Below are 18,200 nucleotides of genomic sequence, written 5' to 3'. Positions count from 1 at the left end.
CAGACAGCGCTCAGGGTATTCAGGCCAGGTCCTTAACTCTAAGCGATGCAGCCCGCACCGCGCCTCCCTGCCCAGCCCCCGCTTGCTAATGGCGTGTGTAGGCGTCTACACTGCTTCTCCGCTGGGGGAGTTACCTTAGGGCTCGCAATCTGCGAGTTTTAATTGTTTATTTATTTTTTCTCCCTGTTATGTTGCCCTCTGTGCTTCCAAAGCTCGGCACAGATTTGGCAGTGAGAAGGTTTCCTGATGTTTGGAAACTTCTCTCTTTTTAAGACTCCCTTCCCGGGACGGAACTCTGTCCCTCCCTCTTTTGTCTCTTTTTTTTGTCTTTTATATTTTTTCCTACCTCCTTTTGAAGACTTGGGTTGCTTTTCTGGGTGCCTGATGTCCTCTGCCGGCATTCAGAAGTTGTTCTGTGGAATTTACTCGGCTTTTAAATGCTCTTTTGATGAATTTGTGGGGGATAAAGTGTTCTCCCCGTCCTACTCCTCCGCCATCTTGGCTCCTCCCCCCAAACTCATTTAAAAGTTTTAATTAAAAGTTTTAATTGTTGTTGTTTAGTCACTAAGTTGTGTCCAATTCTTTTGGAACCTCATGGACTTTAACCCAATAGGCTCCTCTGTTCATGGGATTTCCCAGGCAAGAATACGAGAGTGGGTTGCTATTTCCTTCTCCAGGGGATCTTTCTGACCCAAGGATCAAACCTGTGTCTCCTATTTCTCCTGCATTGACAGGCAGATTCTTTACTACTGAGCCACTAGGGAAGCCCTAATTAAATATCACACCCACCTTAAAGGGTATTTATAACAGATGCAGGGTTAACTAAGTGAATACTCATACCCTACCATCCATCGTCAACATGGACATCAGCAGAACTTTTGGGGTCTCCTCCCAACAGCCTCCATCCACTGCCCATACCCAGAGGTCGGGTTGCATGTCTGTGTGCATTCCCAATCAGTAATGTTTAGTTTTAGTGTACATATTCCTTACTAATGAGGTCAAAATGACAGACCACAATAATTAGGAATACATAACTATGTAACATGCCTATATAAACTTGACTTTTGTCAAGGGAAACTTTAAACTTTAGCCTCAAGCTTTGTTATGGCAAGCGTGCCAGTAGTTTGAGATCTGCCAACATCCCAGACCTGCCTGTAAATCTGTGAGGAGGGCGGGCCATCAAGCAGCCCCATAGACGTGTGTTAAGAGGACTAAGTTACCAGATGTACGTTGAGATAACTAATTGCCTGTACAAAATCTAGACCTTATTCTAAGTATTTTGAAGCAGTTTATAAAAAGCATAGTCGAATAGAGAGAAGAGAAGAAAGTGAGGCAAAGAGGCAAAACAGAAATTGTGAATCAGAAGTCAGAACCCTTTGTTCTTGGATCTGATCATAGAGAGACCCAACTGAGGAGGATGGGAGTCCCAGTGGCAGAGGGAACATGGTGGTGCTGCAGGGAGAGACAACTTTCTGAGGAATTTATATAATGAGATAGAAGCATTTAGGTACCTACCAGTGCTCAGGGATTGTTCTAGACACTGTGGATGTAGCAGTGAAGAAAACAGAGACTTCCTTCCTGGAGGGAAGAGAAAATAAAAGGCATGTTTAGTTGATGGTTGCTACAGAAGGAAATAAAGCAAGTACAGGGCTGCGAAGGTTTACTTTCCTACCGGGGGTGCCCAGGTGGTCTGCCAAGGGGTGTGGGGTAGAGGACAAAGTGACAGAGGTGTCTGGGGAGAGAGGGAACCTGAAGCCGGAGGCGCCCTGATTGTGTGACTAGTGATGACTGGAGAGGCCAGGGTTACAGCTCCCAGGAGGAGGGGCCATGTCTGAAGGGCAGCAGGGGAGATAGAAGGAGCAAGGGGAGAAAGTGGCCCTGAGCCTGCCTTGTGGGGCAGGGCAGGCAGGTTTGAGGAGGTTCAGAATTGGCTAGTGTGAATGCTCTTGGTGGACTTTGGGGTGTAGGGTAGTCTAGATTGCCCTGTGGTGATTTGGAGCTGGAAATGTTGGCTTGGAAGGAGAGTTTGATAAAGGAGGTGGGCGGTGGGTGGAGGGAGGAGCTCCGTGTTGGTTGATTGGCAGATGAAAGATGTGCTTGTGGGGAGTCACCACCTCTCTCTGGGTATTAGTAACCCTGGGAGGGGCAGTCTCTCCAGGATGAGCAAGGTCCCCCCAAATGCCAAAACATCCTAAAGTACAGAAGGTAAAAACAGGATTGATGCTGGAGGCCAGGGCAGGACTAGGGTGGGATGAGGTTGACAGACAGTGAGGGCCAGCCACGCAGGGTCTTCTGGCCAAGCATAAGCTTTGATTCTGGGTGGGCAGGTCAACCTAGAAGGCAGCCCATGGCTGTGGCCATGTTCAGATGCACAGGTCCCGGAAATCTTTGCTGACTGCATGAAACTGCCTTATTGGCTCTCAATGACTTTTGGACTCAACCTGAACCTCTTCTTTGGGAAGCCTCCCAGTCCTTCCAGTATGCTAAAACCATTTGTTTTTAGTCTTTTTATCCAATTAAACATCAGGTTTGTGGGGGAGGAACATGTCTTACTTTCTTATTCCTTGTGCTTAGGACAGAGTTCCAGGTTCCTTTTGTTAAATCAGCATAGAACTAAGTGACTTAATTTAAGCCAGCCTCACACTCAAAAAGGAGGAGATTCTGCAAAGGGCTTGGGGCCTTGGGGTCTGCACACAGCTTCTTGCTCGTCTGACCTGTGGTTCCTAGTGAGGCTGCATGTCAGGACCACCAGGAAAGCTAATGGAGATGCTGGTGCCTAGGCCCCCAGACCTGTCAGATGAGTCGGGTGCCAGGGTTGGGGAGCTGCTTGGCGTTAGCTCTCAGAGCAAGCCTGGACTGGCAGCAGCACCACAGAAATGCAGAACCTGAAATTCCCCCAGATGTGCTGAGTCACCATCAGTATGTTGGCAAGATCTTCAGCGATCTATATGCCCTGGAAGTTGGGGATGTGACCACCTTGAATGATCTTGCTTAAGCTTCTTTCTACCACAGTGTTAGCTGGTGTCGATGTCAGACTGGGAAATTGCCATTCAGGGCAGTCTATGGGCTGTGCTGCTTGTTTCAAGCAGATGGGCTGGAAGTTTGGTCAGGTTTTTTGGAGAAAATCTGGAAGCTGACCCAGAACCAGGCTGCCCCACCCCACGTGCAAATAAACCCCAAGGTCTTCAATCTCCCTCTCCCGAGGACTGAGTCCAGGCAAGGGGCAAGACACTAAGCTCTGGGCCTACACTGGGCTTCAGTGGCAGGGAGGGTCACAGGTTACTGGCACTTAATGAACTAATCAATATTTGCAGCAAAGCAGGATCCCCATGCATGCAGGGCATCCAGCCCCTTGGGGTCCTCTCAGGGGCCTGCCACAACTGCTTCTACAAGCTTGTCTCTGATTCTGAAGCTGAGGATTCTTGCCTTTGAGTGAGGATCTGCAGGCAGAGGTATAACATGCCAGTGAAAGTGCAGGAAGGAACAACTTAGCCTTCTGCTCATTTTTGCATCTCTATTTTGTCTGTAATACACACCATGTAAGAGTGTAACATGTTGGGCCTGTGCATACTTTCTAACATTTGAAAGCCATCTTTATAGGGCCCTCCCATTGGAAGGTATTCCACATGAGGGTTTCAGCTTGGATTGGGCAAAGCAAAGTGTGTGACCATCACTGCTCCCCACTTGTCCCTCAACTCTGTTCACCACCCCCATTCACTTTGTGCTCAGTTTCTTTCTTTCCAAGAGAGAGGAATGGCAGATATATGTAAGGTGGTGAAAGATTGCTGCTGCAAACCGTGAATAACACTGTGATTTGTGGCCTCCAGAGGAGAGGAATTTGATCTGTGGCCAGAGACGAGGCTTGATCACTCAGCGCTTTTGTGTAGTAAAGTTTTATTAAAGTATAAAAAGAGATAGAGAAAGCTTCTGACATAGACATCAGAAGGGGGCAGAAAGAGTGACCTCCTTGCTAGTTTTTAGCAAGGATTTTTATACCTGTTAGCAAAGCTGCTAATTAAAGAAATGCCTCAAAACTGAGATAATTGCACCAGGCCCCTCACCCGCAACACAGATTTTTAGATAGCATTGGCACTAGGTGAATCATCCCAGGCCATAACACAGTTGACATGAATCTGGAAGAAAGGCAGATTTCCAAGCAAATACGTAGTTCACTAACATAGTTGAAGGAATTACTTTCATAAGAAAAATGCATTAGGTTAGCTCAAAGTTTGAGATAAAGTTCAGACTGATCCAGGTGTTGCCATGACAACCCAGAATTAAAAGAAACTTGCTTTAATTTTGTGTAGAGAAGGAAAAAAATAAATGTTTGCCACTTGCAGTTTATTTCCTCCTGCTGTTTGGGGACCTCTGGCCTCTCTACCAAGGGTGTTAACACTCTTAGTGGTTTGGTTGAGCTACGCTTGATGTATTTCAGAAATTGAAAGGAAACTGAAGGAAAACTTTGGTGAGAGTACAGAAAACCTGAGAAACAAAATGAGTGTCTCTTTTTCTGTTTAGCGGCGTAGAAGGAGTAAAAGGAAGAAAAGGAATTGGAAGAATGCTTCCACATCTGCAGAGCTGGATTCCTTGTCCCCATCCTCATTGGAGCCCTGTAGTCTGAGTTCTCTTGCAAACCCTGGGCTTCAGGACACAGCTCCATGCCAAAGCCCAGCTCAGCAGTGTAGACCCACTCACCAGTCAGGCAAGCCTCCAAGTGTGGGCAAAATACCCCTGGAGGCTATGGGGCACCCTCTGCAAGGCGAGGCTGCAGAAGAGGCAGAAGCAGCCATGGGTGCTGAGTCTCTGAGCAGCCCGGCACCTCAGGACCAGACTCTGGCAGGAGCCCTCCCAGAAGGGAATGACCACCACTCCCTGAGCCCCTTCAAGGGTGAAGATCTCCCCACTTCTGCCAGTGAAGGCTCTCCTAGGGAGAAGGATACTGCCCAGGAGCTCCTGCTGCCTGAGCCAAAGGTGGACATCTCCAAGCCCAGAAAAGGGCTCCTGCCTCTGGGGTGAATTTGATGCCCAGGGTTGGCCTGCCATGTCTCAACACCTTGCTGTGCAGTGCAGTTCTGACAACACTTCACTGTCTGGGAAGGGAGTCCACTGGGACTCGCTTCTTGGGAGGGGGGCTGTGGGAGGGGCTATCCCTCTACCCTGAGCTGCTGACGCCTGTTCCTGGGCTGGTGGCAGAGGCTGACCCTTATGCCATTGAGTTCAAGTTTCCCTGTGCATTTTGTCATTTTGGCCCTGATGTTTTGGGGCTTTATTTCTTCCAGGCAAGTGATGCTGCAGCTGAGTCAGCTGTTTCAGTGAAAGGAGTTGGGAAAGATGTTAAAGATAAGACTGAGGAAATGAAAGAGCCACCCACAAGCGTCCCTGCTTCCCGAAACCACCGCCAGGTAAAGCGTCTCATGCCTGCCTGGTCGCCTCTCCAGGACGCCCTCCCCATCCTTGCTGTCCATCCCATGGGCTGCTCCTTTTAGTCCCATTCCTTCCACAGCTTAATCATTTGGTGAATATGTGTTAGGTGCTGGGGATATAGCCATGAATGAGACCAGTTTCTGCCTTTGGGAGCTCACATTCTAGTGGGGAGAAAGACATGCAAAGCCAGACTGTGTGAAGTGCCCTGGAGAGAAGTAGGGCAAGGGACTGAGGTAAGTGCCAGTCAGGGACTCTCCAAGGAGAACTCAAAGAGTGACAGGCAAGCCACATGCCTATCTGGGGACATGCAAAGGCCCCAAGGGAGAGTGTGGTGGGCTTGTTTAGGGGGCAGCAGGAAAGCTGCTTCTCCCAAGAGCAGGTGAAGGGAAGAGAGGCCTGGGTTGGGGCTGGAGTTGACAAGGTTGGCTCCAAGGAGTCCAAGGCTCCCCTGTGGTGGGTGGACCAGAAGCCGTTTAAAGGTTCTGAGCAGGGAAAGGATGTGACCAGTCCGGCAATTGTGACAAGCGTCCTATGTTGGGAGCAAGCATGGAGCCTGGTCTAAAGGTTGGGGTTTGGGTGCCTGTTTCAGGAAATTGCAACCAAGGACCAGACAGCTCTTCCTGGAGGGAAAACAGGTGAGAATGAGAAAGCCAAGCCAAAGGACCTGAAGAGGCCAGAGGGGAATAACGGAAATAATGCAGCCCCTGTGAAAAATGAGAAGGAGCAAAGGAACCAGAGCACACAGCGAGCTAAGGAGAGGTGGGTGCAACTGGCTCAGGAAAGCGCAGGCCTGGCCCCCACCCAGCACTGGGGCTGGAAAGGGCCATGCCACCCCAGAGGAGATTCCCAGGCTGCCTTTTTGTTGATTCTCAGGGCAAAGGGTAATGCTCAGGAGGTAGGCAGGGGAGGGGCATCTGTCCCAATTCCTTACTCAGTTGAAATTCTGCTATTACACAGTCCCTGAGGTCTCCCGGAGGCAGCCTGGGCCTTACAGAAGTCAGGAGAGAGACAGTCATGCCCCAGAGTACTCAGTCACCCCCTCCCACCCCCCCTCTTTGGAGCTGGGCAGAGATCACCCCACCCTGTGCCCACTGTCCTCCTCCACCATAGAGGGAGAGCCAAGGGGACCCACATGGTGGGCAGTCTATCTGAAGTGTGGGCTCTCTTGCACTTTGCTAGGGTGTGTGTTAGTGCATGCCCAGAAACAAGATCGTGTGTGCACATGTGTGCCTGCATGTGTGTGTGGGCAGGGAGTAGAGAGACCAGATCTAATCAGTGTTTTCTTCTGTGACCTTCCCCAGCCTGCTGAGCTCCATGGAAGGAATCATGGTGTACTTCCATGCAATTATTTCTAAACATTTTGAATTCAACCCCCATCAACACAAAGTATTTGTCAGGGGTGGAAAAGAATTTGGGGAACCTGCATGGAGTCATAATGTTTGCGAGATGCACTACAGCAAGTGAGTATATCCCAGTTGGCCCATAAGGAAATGGATAGAACGTTCAGTCTTTGAAATATATTGAAATCATAATTTTGATCAAGCTGGTTAATTGTTAGAAGCTCTGGGAGATGAATATTAAAAAAAACCTCTTCCTTATAATGCAATTCTTTGTCATACTTCATCTTGGTCTTCTTTATGTCTCTGTGTGGAAACCAAGCCTTGTTCTAGAAGCATGCTCTCAGTCAGCATATATTTACAGCTTTGGGTCTGCACCCCATGTTGTGTTTGAGAAGAATGAAAATTTCTGGGAGAGGATTTTCAGATAACTTACTGCTGTCCTGTTTATTCACAGAGATTTACATGAGAATGGGTCCCTCATTGAAGGCAGCACCACCATTTCCAAGCAGCACGTGGATAAACCCATTCCTTACAAGTACATCATCTGCAAAGGCAAGAACTCTGAGGAGTATGAGTTCATCTACACAAGTCAGCAGAAGAAAGGCGAGTACGTGAACCGCTGTCTGCGAGTAAAGTCTTCCCTTCTGGACTCTGGAGGTAAGCCGAAGTCTGGACTCTTGATCAATCAGCCTCTGAGGCTGGACCTTCCTTCCTGGGGAACAAAGGCTTTCCTTGATCTCTGTGGGTCCTCTTTGCTTGGCATTAGCCCTGCCCTACCTCCTGGCTCTATGTTTCCTAAACCTGAGCTTGAAAGCATTTTTCTGATCAGTTTAGCTTAACCACTCACAAGAGTAAACAAGGTAGTGGATGTTTTCTAAGGGAAAGGAGAGAGGGTGGATCCGCTAAGAAGTGAGGGGACTGGGGCATGGAGAGGCAGCACTGAGCAGGGGCAAGGGCATGGGAAGCAGGGCTGCCAGGCAGGACAGAAGACCTTTCCAGGTTTTCAAACGACAACTGTGAATAAGACATCCATCAGAAGCTATCAAGTGGTGGGCCAGATCCACTACTCGCTGCTGTCTGTCATCATTGTCGCTCTTCTGCTGCTACTGCTAAGTCACGTCAGTCGTGTCTGACTCTATGCCACCCCACAGATGGCAGCCCACCAGGCTCCCATCCCTGGGATTCTCCAGGCAAGAATACTGAAGTGGGTTGCCATTTCCTTCTCCAATGCATGAAAGGGAAAAGTGAAAGTCAAGTTGCTCAGTCGTGTCCGACTCTTCACGACCCCATGGACTGTAGCCTGCCAGGCTCCTCCATCCATGGGATTTCCCAGGCAAGAGTACTGGAGTGGGGTGCCATTGCCTTCTCCCTGTCACTCTTCTATTTACTTTTTATACCCTTATTCTCCTTTTCTCTTTCTATTCTTGTCTGTATCTAATTCTTTTCTCTGTGATCTTTTCCCCTCCTTGTATGCACTGTGTGTGTGGTACTTGTGTGTGTGTTTTGTGTGTCCATACATGGCATGTGTTGTATATAGAGAATCTATATGGGTTCTACTTTTAGGAACTTCTCAGATCTTCTTTGTAGCTGAATTCCTGGTCTGTCATAAACATCACATGTATCCTCAGAAAGTATGGATAATCAATTTTGTAGACTCAAAAACTGTACCTATATTTATTACATTAAAATTAATGATAATGAATGAAAATCACTGTCGTGTCTGACTCTTTGCGACCCCATGGACTGTATAGTCCCTGGAATTTTCCAGGCGAGAATACTGGAATGAGTAGCCTTTCCCTTGTCCACGGGGTCTTTCCAACCCAGGGATTGAACCCAGGTCTCTTGCATTGCAGGCAGATTCTTTACCAGCTAAGCCACAAGGGAAGCCCAAGAGTATTGGAGTGGGTAACTTATCTCTTCTCAAGGGGATCTTCCCTACCCAGGAATCGAACCAGGGTCTCCTGCATTGCAGGCAGATTCTTTACCAACTGAGCTATCTGGGAAGCCCAGATTAAAATTAAAATCTTTGTTTAAAAAGATTGATCTGTCAGCTTTTGAGAGAGATGTGTCAGTCTGTCACCAAGACCAGGTGCTTTATTTTATTTGTTTTTTGGGGGTGCATAAAGCAGTTTTATTATATTCATTACTTCTGTGGGTTAGTGGTTTGGATGGAGCACAGCAGGGCTGGCTGGATTCTGCTCTCTGATGTCTGGGGCCTCAGCTAGGCAGGACTGAAAGCTGGGAGTGACTTGATGGCTGGGTTTGGAGTCATCTGGAAGGGTATTTTCCATTGATGCTGCCTGTGGCTGGGATCTCTGTTGGGCTGACAGCAGTAAAGGTCAATGGGACAGGAGCTGGATTATTTTGAACTGGCCCAGAGACAGAGAAGAAACTAAGAGTCATGCCCTCTTCTTAAATGTACCCAAGTGTTGACTCGACTGCCTTTACAAGACTCTCTTCTTTGTGAGCCGATCCCAGAGTCCGTCCTTCCACTTCCTGGATGATCCAAACTGGCTCTTTCCGTACTTGAGATGACCCCTCATTAGACAAGAGCTGGTGTTGATCTAGTCTTTGCAGAAGACATGGTAGTGACTTGGGATGGCAGGTCCCATTTGCTCTTACTTAAGAAGCACTGCCATAGTCACTTCAGATTTACCTGGTTGGATCCTGCTACTTAAGCTGTCAAATCAGATAGATTTCTTTTTTTTTTCTTTAAACAGAAGCAGTCATTTTAAAGTCCATTAAAAAGATTTTCTCTCCCTCTTTATTCCTTCCCTTTTTCATTTTTTCTCTCTTTTATTGAAGTGTATTTTAATTTTTGTGTTACTTTTGGGCAACAGCAAACTGGTTCAGTTTTATACACATATATATATGATATATATCAGATTCATATATATGATATATATATATATAAAAGATTCTTTCCCATTACAGCTTATTACAAGATATTGAATATAGTTCCCTGTGCTATACAGTAAATCTTTATTTTCTATGTTTTATTTTTATTTATTTATTTTATTAATTAATTTAATTTAATTTATTTTATTTTAAGCAAAATATATTTATTTTATTTCTATGTTTATTTTCTTTTTCTTTTTTTTTAAGAAGAAGTTATGATTTTATTCAAAAGGCAATGAAAAGTCATTTCATGATACAATACATGCAAATTTCCTAATAAAATGTCAAGCATACAGTAAGTGCCCCATAAATGTCTCTCCCTAATGTGAAGTGAAAGAGTAAGTCTAGTGTGTCCTTTATCCTTTTTAGGAATTTATTTTATTTCCTGGACAATGGCTAACCACATCTGGATGTTTTCTTTCTTTTTTTTTTTTTTTACTTTACAATATTGTATTGGTTTTGCCATACATCAACATGAATCCGCCATGGGTGTACCCGTGTTCCCCATCCTGAATCCCCCCTCCTACCTCCCTCCCCATACCATCCCTCTAGGTCATCCCAGCGCACCAGCCCCAAGCATCCTGTATCCTGCATCAAACCTGGACTGGCAATTAGTTTCTTATATGATATTATATGTGTTTCAATGCCATTCTCCCAAATCATCCCACCCTCTCCCTCTCCCACAGAGTCCAAAAGACTGTTCTATACATCTGTGTCTCTTTTGTTGTCTCGCATACAGGGTTATTGTTACCATCTTTCTAAATTCCATATATATGCATTAGTATACTGTATTGGTGTTTTTCTTTCTGGCTTACTTCACTCTGTATAATAGGCTCCAGTTTCATCCACCTCATTAGAACTGATTCAAATGTATTCTTTTTAATGGCTGAGTAATACTCCATCGTGTATATGTACCACCCCTTTCTTATCCATTCATCTGCTGATGGGCATCTAGGTTGCTTCCATGTCCTGGCTATTATAAACAGTGCTGCGATGAACATTGGGGTACACGTGTCTCTTTCAATTCTGGTTTCCTCGGTGTGTATGCCCAGCAGTGGGATTGCTGGGTCATAAGGCAGTTCTATTTCCAGCTTTTAAAGGAATCTCCACACTGTTCTCCATAGTGGCTGTACTAGTTTGCATTTCCACCAACAGTGTAAGAGGGTTCCCTTTTCTCCACACCCTCTCCAGCATTTATTGCTTGTAGACTTTTGGATCGCAGCCATTCTGACTGGTGTGAAATGGTACCTCATAGTGGTTTTGATTTGCATTTCTCTGATAATGAGTGATGTTGAGCATCTTTTCATGTGTTTGTTAGCCATCTGTATGTCCTATTTGGAGAGATGTCTATTTAGTTCTTTGGCCCATTTTTTGATTGGGTTGTTTAATTTTCTGGAATTGAGCTGCAGGAGTTGCTTGTCCAGTTGCTGCACATGGCAATATTTTTTCTTTGTTGATTGCTGAGTAACAGTCCCTCGTGTATGTATGCCATGTCTTCTTTATCCATCTGCCGATGGGCACTTAGTTTCCTTTCATGTCTTGGCTATTGTAAATAATGCTACAATGAACATGGAGAGGTGTGTTTTTTTTCGAAATAGAGTTTTCATCTTTTTTGGATATACACCCAGGAGTGGGATTGTTGTGGTTGCTGAATCATATTGTAGCTCTATTTTTACTTTTATTGAGGAAACTCCATACTGTTTTCCAAGGTGGCTGTACCAATTTACATTCCCTTCAATAGCATAGGAGGGTTCCCTTTGCTCCACACCCTCTCCAGAATTTGGTATTTGTAGTCTTTTGGATGATGTCCGTTCTGATCAGTGTGTGGTGATGCCTTATTGTAGTATTGTAGTTTTGATTTGCATTTCTCTAATAATTAGTGATGATGAGCTTCTTTTCATGTGCATGTTAGCCATCTGTATGTCTTCTTTGGATAAGTGTCTTTTTAGTCTTCTCCCATTTTTTGATTGGCTTTTTAAAAATATTGAGTTATATAAGCTGTTTCATTAAACAGATTTTTAAGTTGGAGAGTAACTCAGAATTTCCAAGCAATTTTATTTTCAGATACTTTCTTAAGCATGATATTGTTTTAAATAGTGTTTTTCAATGATTATACTTTGCAAGCTTAAAAGAATATGAGTGCTAGAGCTTTTCCTTCCTTGCTGCAAAGGCCCTCAGGCACCTTGGTTACTTCTTGGTATAGGCTCTTCTATTTAGATGTCCTGTTGGTAGGCTGACCTTAGAGCTCTCTGGGAGATGATAACTAGATCGGTTAGGTTAAGTCAGGAGTTTGAAGCAGCTAGGAGGTGAGTCATAGTAACTGATAGAAGGGCTAGGAAGGCCAGGGACGGACTCTGGTGGGTTCTGAGGGTCTGGAGGTCACTTCTTGAGCCCAGGTGGGGAAGTGCCCCAGCCCCTGACATCATCCATGTAGGTGCTTTGTACGGAGTGTCTGGAAGGCAGTAGAATTATGTTGATTGAGAAAAGTTTTGTAATTTACTCCATTTGGTGCGATGGTGGTTTATCTATGTTAAATACATGTAGTTTTCATTAATCCCAATAAACAGAGAGATGTCTTCCCTCCCGTCTTCCTCCTTCTAAGCCTCCTGTGAGCACTCTCATTGGTAGAAGCCACTGTTGCAAGGCAGGCAGAATGGAGATTCTGGGCTCTGCCTCGTGATGCAGGGAGACCAGAGGGCAGAAGTGTGTGCTGGTGGCAGAAACAGCCGTCACTGGCACTCTGTTCCAGTGTCTTTTGCCTTGTGCTGTGTTTTGCCTGAAACTGACTCTGCTGTGTCTGCATTCCTCACCCCACCCTCAACATCTTTGCTTTTGTTCCCAACTCCGCTGTTTTCTCTCAGATTCAGCTGTTCCAGCCACATCCCTGTTTTGCTGGACTTTTGTTGGTTTGTTTTCTTTTCTTCCCCATTCAGTCTGATCATTCCCCCACCCCCACCACCCCCACCCCCTACCCCCACCCCCCTCCACTGCTGTGTGGCTTATGGGATCTTAGTTCCCAGACCTTGGATCAAAACCTTGTCCCTGCAGTGGAAGTGGGGAGTCCTAACCATTGTACAACCAGGGAAATTCTCAATATGATCATATTTTAAGGAATTTAGCCCATTGGCATGGATTGTGACTGTCAATGGGAGACTTACTTTTGACTAATTATCATGTCTTTTCTGTCTAGTTTGTTTCCTTGTTATTTTTTGTACTTTTTCTAACTTTTTAATTTTCTTTCTCTTTTCTCTAGGAGGTTGGAGCTTAAATATTTTATTCTTCTAGTAGAGTCTTGAGACCAAGACCATAATGTCCCTCCCTGCCCCACTGTCCTGGCGTTGAGGGTGTCCTGAGCCCAGGACACTGACTGGCACTCTCACAATCTGGCACTCTCACAATCTCCATGGCACTGGCCTAGACCATCATCTCTCACTCACCTTTTCTCTGGAAGAAAGTTTTTATAAAACAGAGAGAGCCATTGTGTCCCCCACTTGTGAGGGGCACAGGGAGCAGGGAATGCTTCCACAGGAGCTGACGCCTGAGGTCAGATCCAAACAGTGATTCCTAGTTATCGCCAGACAGGGCTGGATGGGACAGGGATGGGTGAGCAGGGACTTCCAGCAAAGACAGCCTGGGCAACAAGCATCAGGAGGCCTATCTAGAGGCTCAACTTTCTGATTTTCATGGCTATGTTTATGCACCTGTGTTGCCTCTGGTGTCTCACTGGTCTCTTTGCCTTCTAATTATTTGGCAGTTGATTTTCCTGGGTTTTCTAGGTCTGTACGCATATCGTTTCAGCTGGTTATAAGAGCAGCTATGAGTTCAACCCTTGCCCCATGTTGAATGCTGTTTTGTCTGCTGTGTGACCTGTACCATCCTTCGTGGAGTGGGCACCATGGTTCCCAGGACAGAGGAAAGGAGCTCTTGCACCAAGTAACATACCAAAATGGTGCACAATTCCTAGTGAGTGATGAAGTTTCAGTACGTAATTTTTTACTTCCATGTGGTCATTTTCTAAGGAACTAATGTACCAAATGGTTGAGCTGTCTAGTTCAACAAGGACATGATTTCAGTATTCTCAGGGCAGATGAATGGTGTGAGCTTGGGCCTCACTCAATTCACTGTGGAGTGTCTAGGTTACTCGTCCTAAACATCTGTGCTACCTCCAGGGTCAGGCCCCACATTGCTCATTTGTGGCTGGGTACCAGGGTGAGTGAGTGCTGGCTGCCTTCTGTTTACCACATTCTGTAATTTTCCTTTCTTCCATTTTTGGCACCTTCATCTTATTTTTTCTGGTCAGCCTTCCAGGGTAGAGTGTTAAGGTCTAGCATGTTTCGATGCCCTTAAGTATGATATTCTCTTTACTCTTAGACTGGCATCAGTACGATGATATAATTTGTATGAAGCCCCCTGGGACACTTAAGAAATTGATGAATTATATAACAGATGGTACAAGGAAAGACTTGATGAAAGGGAAGCAGATCGCAGCTGCAGTCATGTTGGACAGCATCTTCAGCATCCTTGAGACCTGGAATGCCATCAATTTAAAGAACTTTTTCACCCAGTTCCAGCAGTTTTATTCTGTCATTCATGTACCCATGACTTATGAAGGAGAAGAACAGCCATGGAGTGCTCTGCGCTACAAAGAGGAGGTACCATGTCTCAGGGGTGTCAGTGATAGCTCTCTTTTCTACCACCTGGGTACTCAGCACCACTCCACCTCCTAGTGTCCAGATGACCCCTAGACTCAGTGAACCAGGTGGATTGTTGTTGTTGTTCAGTCGCTCAGTCATGTCTGACTCTTTGCGACCCCATGGACTGCAGCACACCAGGCATCCCTGTCCTTCACTATGTCCCAGAGTTTGCTCAAAGTCATGTCCATTGAATCGATGATGCCATCCAACTATCTCATCCTCTGTGCCCCCCTTCTCCTCCTGCCCTCAATCTTTCCCAGCACCAGGGTCTTTTCCAATAAGTCAGCTCTTTGCATCAGATGGCCAAAGTATTGAAGCTTTAGCTTCAGCATCAGTCCTCCCAATGAATATTCAGAAATATTGATTTCCTTTGGGGTTGACTGGTTTGATCTCCTTGCTGTTCAAGGAACTCTCAAAAGTCTTTTCCTGCACCACAGTTCGAAAACATTACTTCTTCTGCACTCATCTTCCTTTATGGTCCAACTCTCAAATTCACACATGACTACTGAAAAAACCATAGCTTTGACTAGATGGACCTTTATCTGCAAAGTGATGTCTGCTTTTTAATACACTGGTGGATAGGGTCAGGCTATTTCAGCCCCCTTTCTCCTTGTGCCCCGTCTAGGGAATTCTCTGTTCGCTCCAGTTTTTTCTTCTTCCTAGGAAGTTTTTACCTGTTCACCTAGACCCAGCTCTGCCACTGCTCCCACCTTCTTATCTCTCCTGGGGAAGAGTGGAAAGAAGGTTGGAACCTTCCTTCACTGTATCTCCACCTGCTCAGTGGTATAGCTTAGGCATTTTTGAGACAGACTTAGAGCCATGTGAACCCTTATAAGGCTCAGAACCCCCACCTGAGTCCTCTCCAGCATGCTGAGGCCTCTGGACATACCACTTGTGGCACCTCCCAAAGTCCCAGGGCAAGGGGATGCTCAGGGTTTAGTCAGGAGGCAGGTGGAGGGCGACTCCTCCCCAGAGATTTTCCTGCTCCTCATTCATCAGGCCCCTGCTCGGCTGACAGGCAGGTCCTAACACCTCTGGTGGGTTCAACGCCATGGTTATGTGTTTTCCTTTTCTCCTGGGACCAGGTGAGGAAGCACCTGTGGGAGTGTGTGACAAAGAAAATGACACCATTTCTGGAAACCAGTGGGGACCCTCTGCCTGAAGACTACCCAGTGAAGAGTAAATTGGGAATGGGCATGATTGTCCTTTTCTTAGTGGAAAAATTCGACTTTCTCTTATTGGAAAATGACCTGGCCTCACTCTGTCACCTCCTCCGCTTGGACACCAATTCACTAGGCACCTTTCCCAAGGACCTGAAAGACATCCTTGAAACATCTCAGAGGTATTGTGTGTGTCTATGTAAAGATTTCCTAGCTCTCTAATGGTTTTTATCTGATTATAAAAATAAGTATTTGTCATAGAATGGATGAAAACGTACAAGAAATAAAAACCACTCGTAATTTTACCACTCACTGTTGTCATTTTAGTGTTTATACCACTAGCCTTTTTCTGGTCTATGTACTATGTTTCATTTTATTACACATTCTATTGAATATTTGCTTTTGAGCAGCTTTACAGTGTATCATGTCTCAGCTCGGCGGGCCTGTATTTGAGGGGAGGTGGGTGTCATGGTAAGACAATGAAGCTAGTGTGGAACCATCATGAATGACCTCCCCGTGGCCTCTGCCACCACTGTTCCCAGTCCAGGAGTCACCACCATGCCCGTTGCACTGGGCTGGGAGCACTGGTAGTGTGGAGGCTGCATCATATCCTGAATGCATTTAAGTTTCACTGGGTGGAGGTGCCTCCCCAGAACCCTCTGTTGAATCCCAGGTCTTTTTTCTACAGCTGTTTGAATTGAACTCAAGAATAATATATACTTCTCTGAGCAGCCAGTCTTAATGGACACTTGCCTCCTGGTTTTACAAATTTTAAACACCCAGTTAAATCCTGTTCATTTTGAAAGAGAAAAGAAATGCTGGCAAATGTACATGTGTTTCCAGGTCTTGAGAAAATGCACGTTTTGTGATTGTAAGGAACATGGCATGTATTATTTACAGGCTCCCCACTTACATGTAAAAAGTTGCTTCACATGTAGATTTACTGTTGCCAGACGACCTGTGTTCAAGCTGCAGCTCTGACACTGGGCACCTTTTGTAGATCACAAGCCTCTCTGAATCTTTGTCTCTCCCACTGTCACAGAGAATGGACTCATGTGGGATTTCTGTTCCCTTTCTAGCTGGCGAGTGTCCTTGGTAAACCTGTGCCAAATGTGCATGGACAAAAAGGTTGACTTTTGGGTGTGTGCCCTGCCTGTGCTGCACCACTGCATGGACCTGTCCCCGCCAGCCCAGGGCTCAGTCACGCAGCCTGAGGACACCTGGGCAGCCCTTGAAGGCATCTCCTTCTCAGAGTTTCGGGAAACAAGACCAGATCAGTAAGTTTTGGACCTGCACTTGTGTATATAAATTTTAGAATCATAACTGTGCTTCCAAGATCTCCAGTGGACTTCCAATGTCCACTTACCCTTCCTTCTAGTGATGGAAGTAATATATTGCTCCCTTTAAAATTACTTCTTTAAAGAGTTTGAAACATGCAAGAAATTGGAAACTACAAAAATGGCCTGCAACCACAGAGATAATCATTGCTGTTAACACTTTGGCCTATGTATTTGCAGGGTTTTATCCAAATGTGATTATTTGGGTGCTTATATGCTTAAAAGTCAGCCACAAATGATATGACATTTTGTTTTCAGTTTTATTGAGATATAATTAGCATAAAGCACTGTACGTTTTGCACATTGTAGGTATACATCTTTAGGCAGTGAAGTACTATTTTGAGACAAGCAAAGATTTCTTAGAGAAGACATAGAAAGCACAATCCATTAAAAAAATGGTAAATCAAATTTAAGTACAAAAATTTAATAGAAAATACAAATTCAGTTCAAAAATTTAATACTAGCACTTATTTCCAAACAAAGAAAACATCCCCCATTTACTTTGTCTTTTGTCAGAGAAACTATTCCAAGTCTCATCTATCCCCCTCTCCTATCCAATAGGATCTAGCCTATACACTTTTAGGGATTGAAATAGTGAGTGAGCCAAATTAAGTTATTGATTCCTCAGTATTATTAGAGCATTTTAAAGCCAAAATAAGATTTATATAAATATAAATATATATATATGTATGTATTTAAATGCCTTTCCAGGGACATTTATCTAGAAGACTGACTATGTAGAAGATATTTAGATGATGAGAGAGAAAATGACAAACATTAGAATTGGTCTTAAAGATTGTGTTTTTCAGGCAATAGTGACCTTTAGTATATAGTGATGCTTTTTCCATGTGTTTCTTGTAGTGTCTGTCACTTCTGTGGCACTCTGCTATACTTTCCCATCATCATCTTTTTGGGTCTCCAGGACGGTATTACAGAACAGAATAATTTAAAGGCCTTCTCTGGACTGGGTCCACATAAGCTATTTGATCCAGGCACTTGCTTATTCACTCATTGACAAGTTTAGTTCATAAATCATTGCACCCACAATGGAAAACAGTATCAAAATTTAAACAAAGAACTGCCATATGATCCAGCAATCCTACTTGTGGGTGTATTTCCCAAGGAAATTAAATAAATATCTCAAAGAGATATCTGCACCCCTATGTTCATTGCAACATCATTCACACCAGCCAGGATGTGGAAACAACCTAAGTGTCTGTCAACAAATGAATGGATAAAGAAGAACTGGTGTGTACTTGTGTGTATGCATATATATATATATATATATATATATATATATATATGATGTATGTATATATATAGTCAGTGTATTTGTCCATTTGTGAG

General features: G+C 45.0%; 1 protein-coding gene across 1 annotated transcript in view; it reads left to right on the top strand.

Moving 5' to 3' along the window:
• The window catches only part of LOC109573340 (E3 ubiquitin-protein ligase RNF213-like), a 129,149-nt gene that overhangs the window by 23,687 nt on the left and 87,262 nt on the right, over positions 1-18,200 (top strand). Inside the window, 7 exon segments of the mRNA XM_070773928.1 lie at positions 5,280-5,402; positions 6,014-6,183; positions 6,726-6,884; positions 7,219-7,421; positions 14,034-14,314; positions 15,442-15,698; positions 16,596-16,793. Coding sequence (XP_070630029.1) covers positions 5,280-5,402; positions 6,014-6,183; positions 6,726-6,884; positions 7,219-7,421; positions 14,034-14,314; positions 15,442-15,698; positions 16,596-16,793 — 1,391 coding nt within the window.

Source organism: Bos indicus, chromosome 19, assembly GCF_029378745.1.
Source record: "Bos indicus isolate NIAB-ARS_2022 breed Sahiwal x Tharparkar chromosome 19, NIAB-ARS_B.indTharparkar_mat_pri_1.0, whole genome shotgun sequence".
Taxonomy (NCBI): domain Eukaryota; kingdom Metazoa; phylum Chordata; class Mammalia; order Artiodactyla; family Bovidae; genus Bos; species Bos indicus.
Note: the sequence above shows the minus strand (reverse complement) of the source record. Positions and strands in the feature narration are given on the sequence as shown.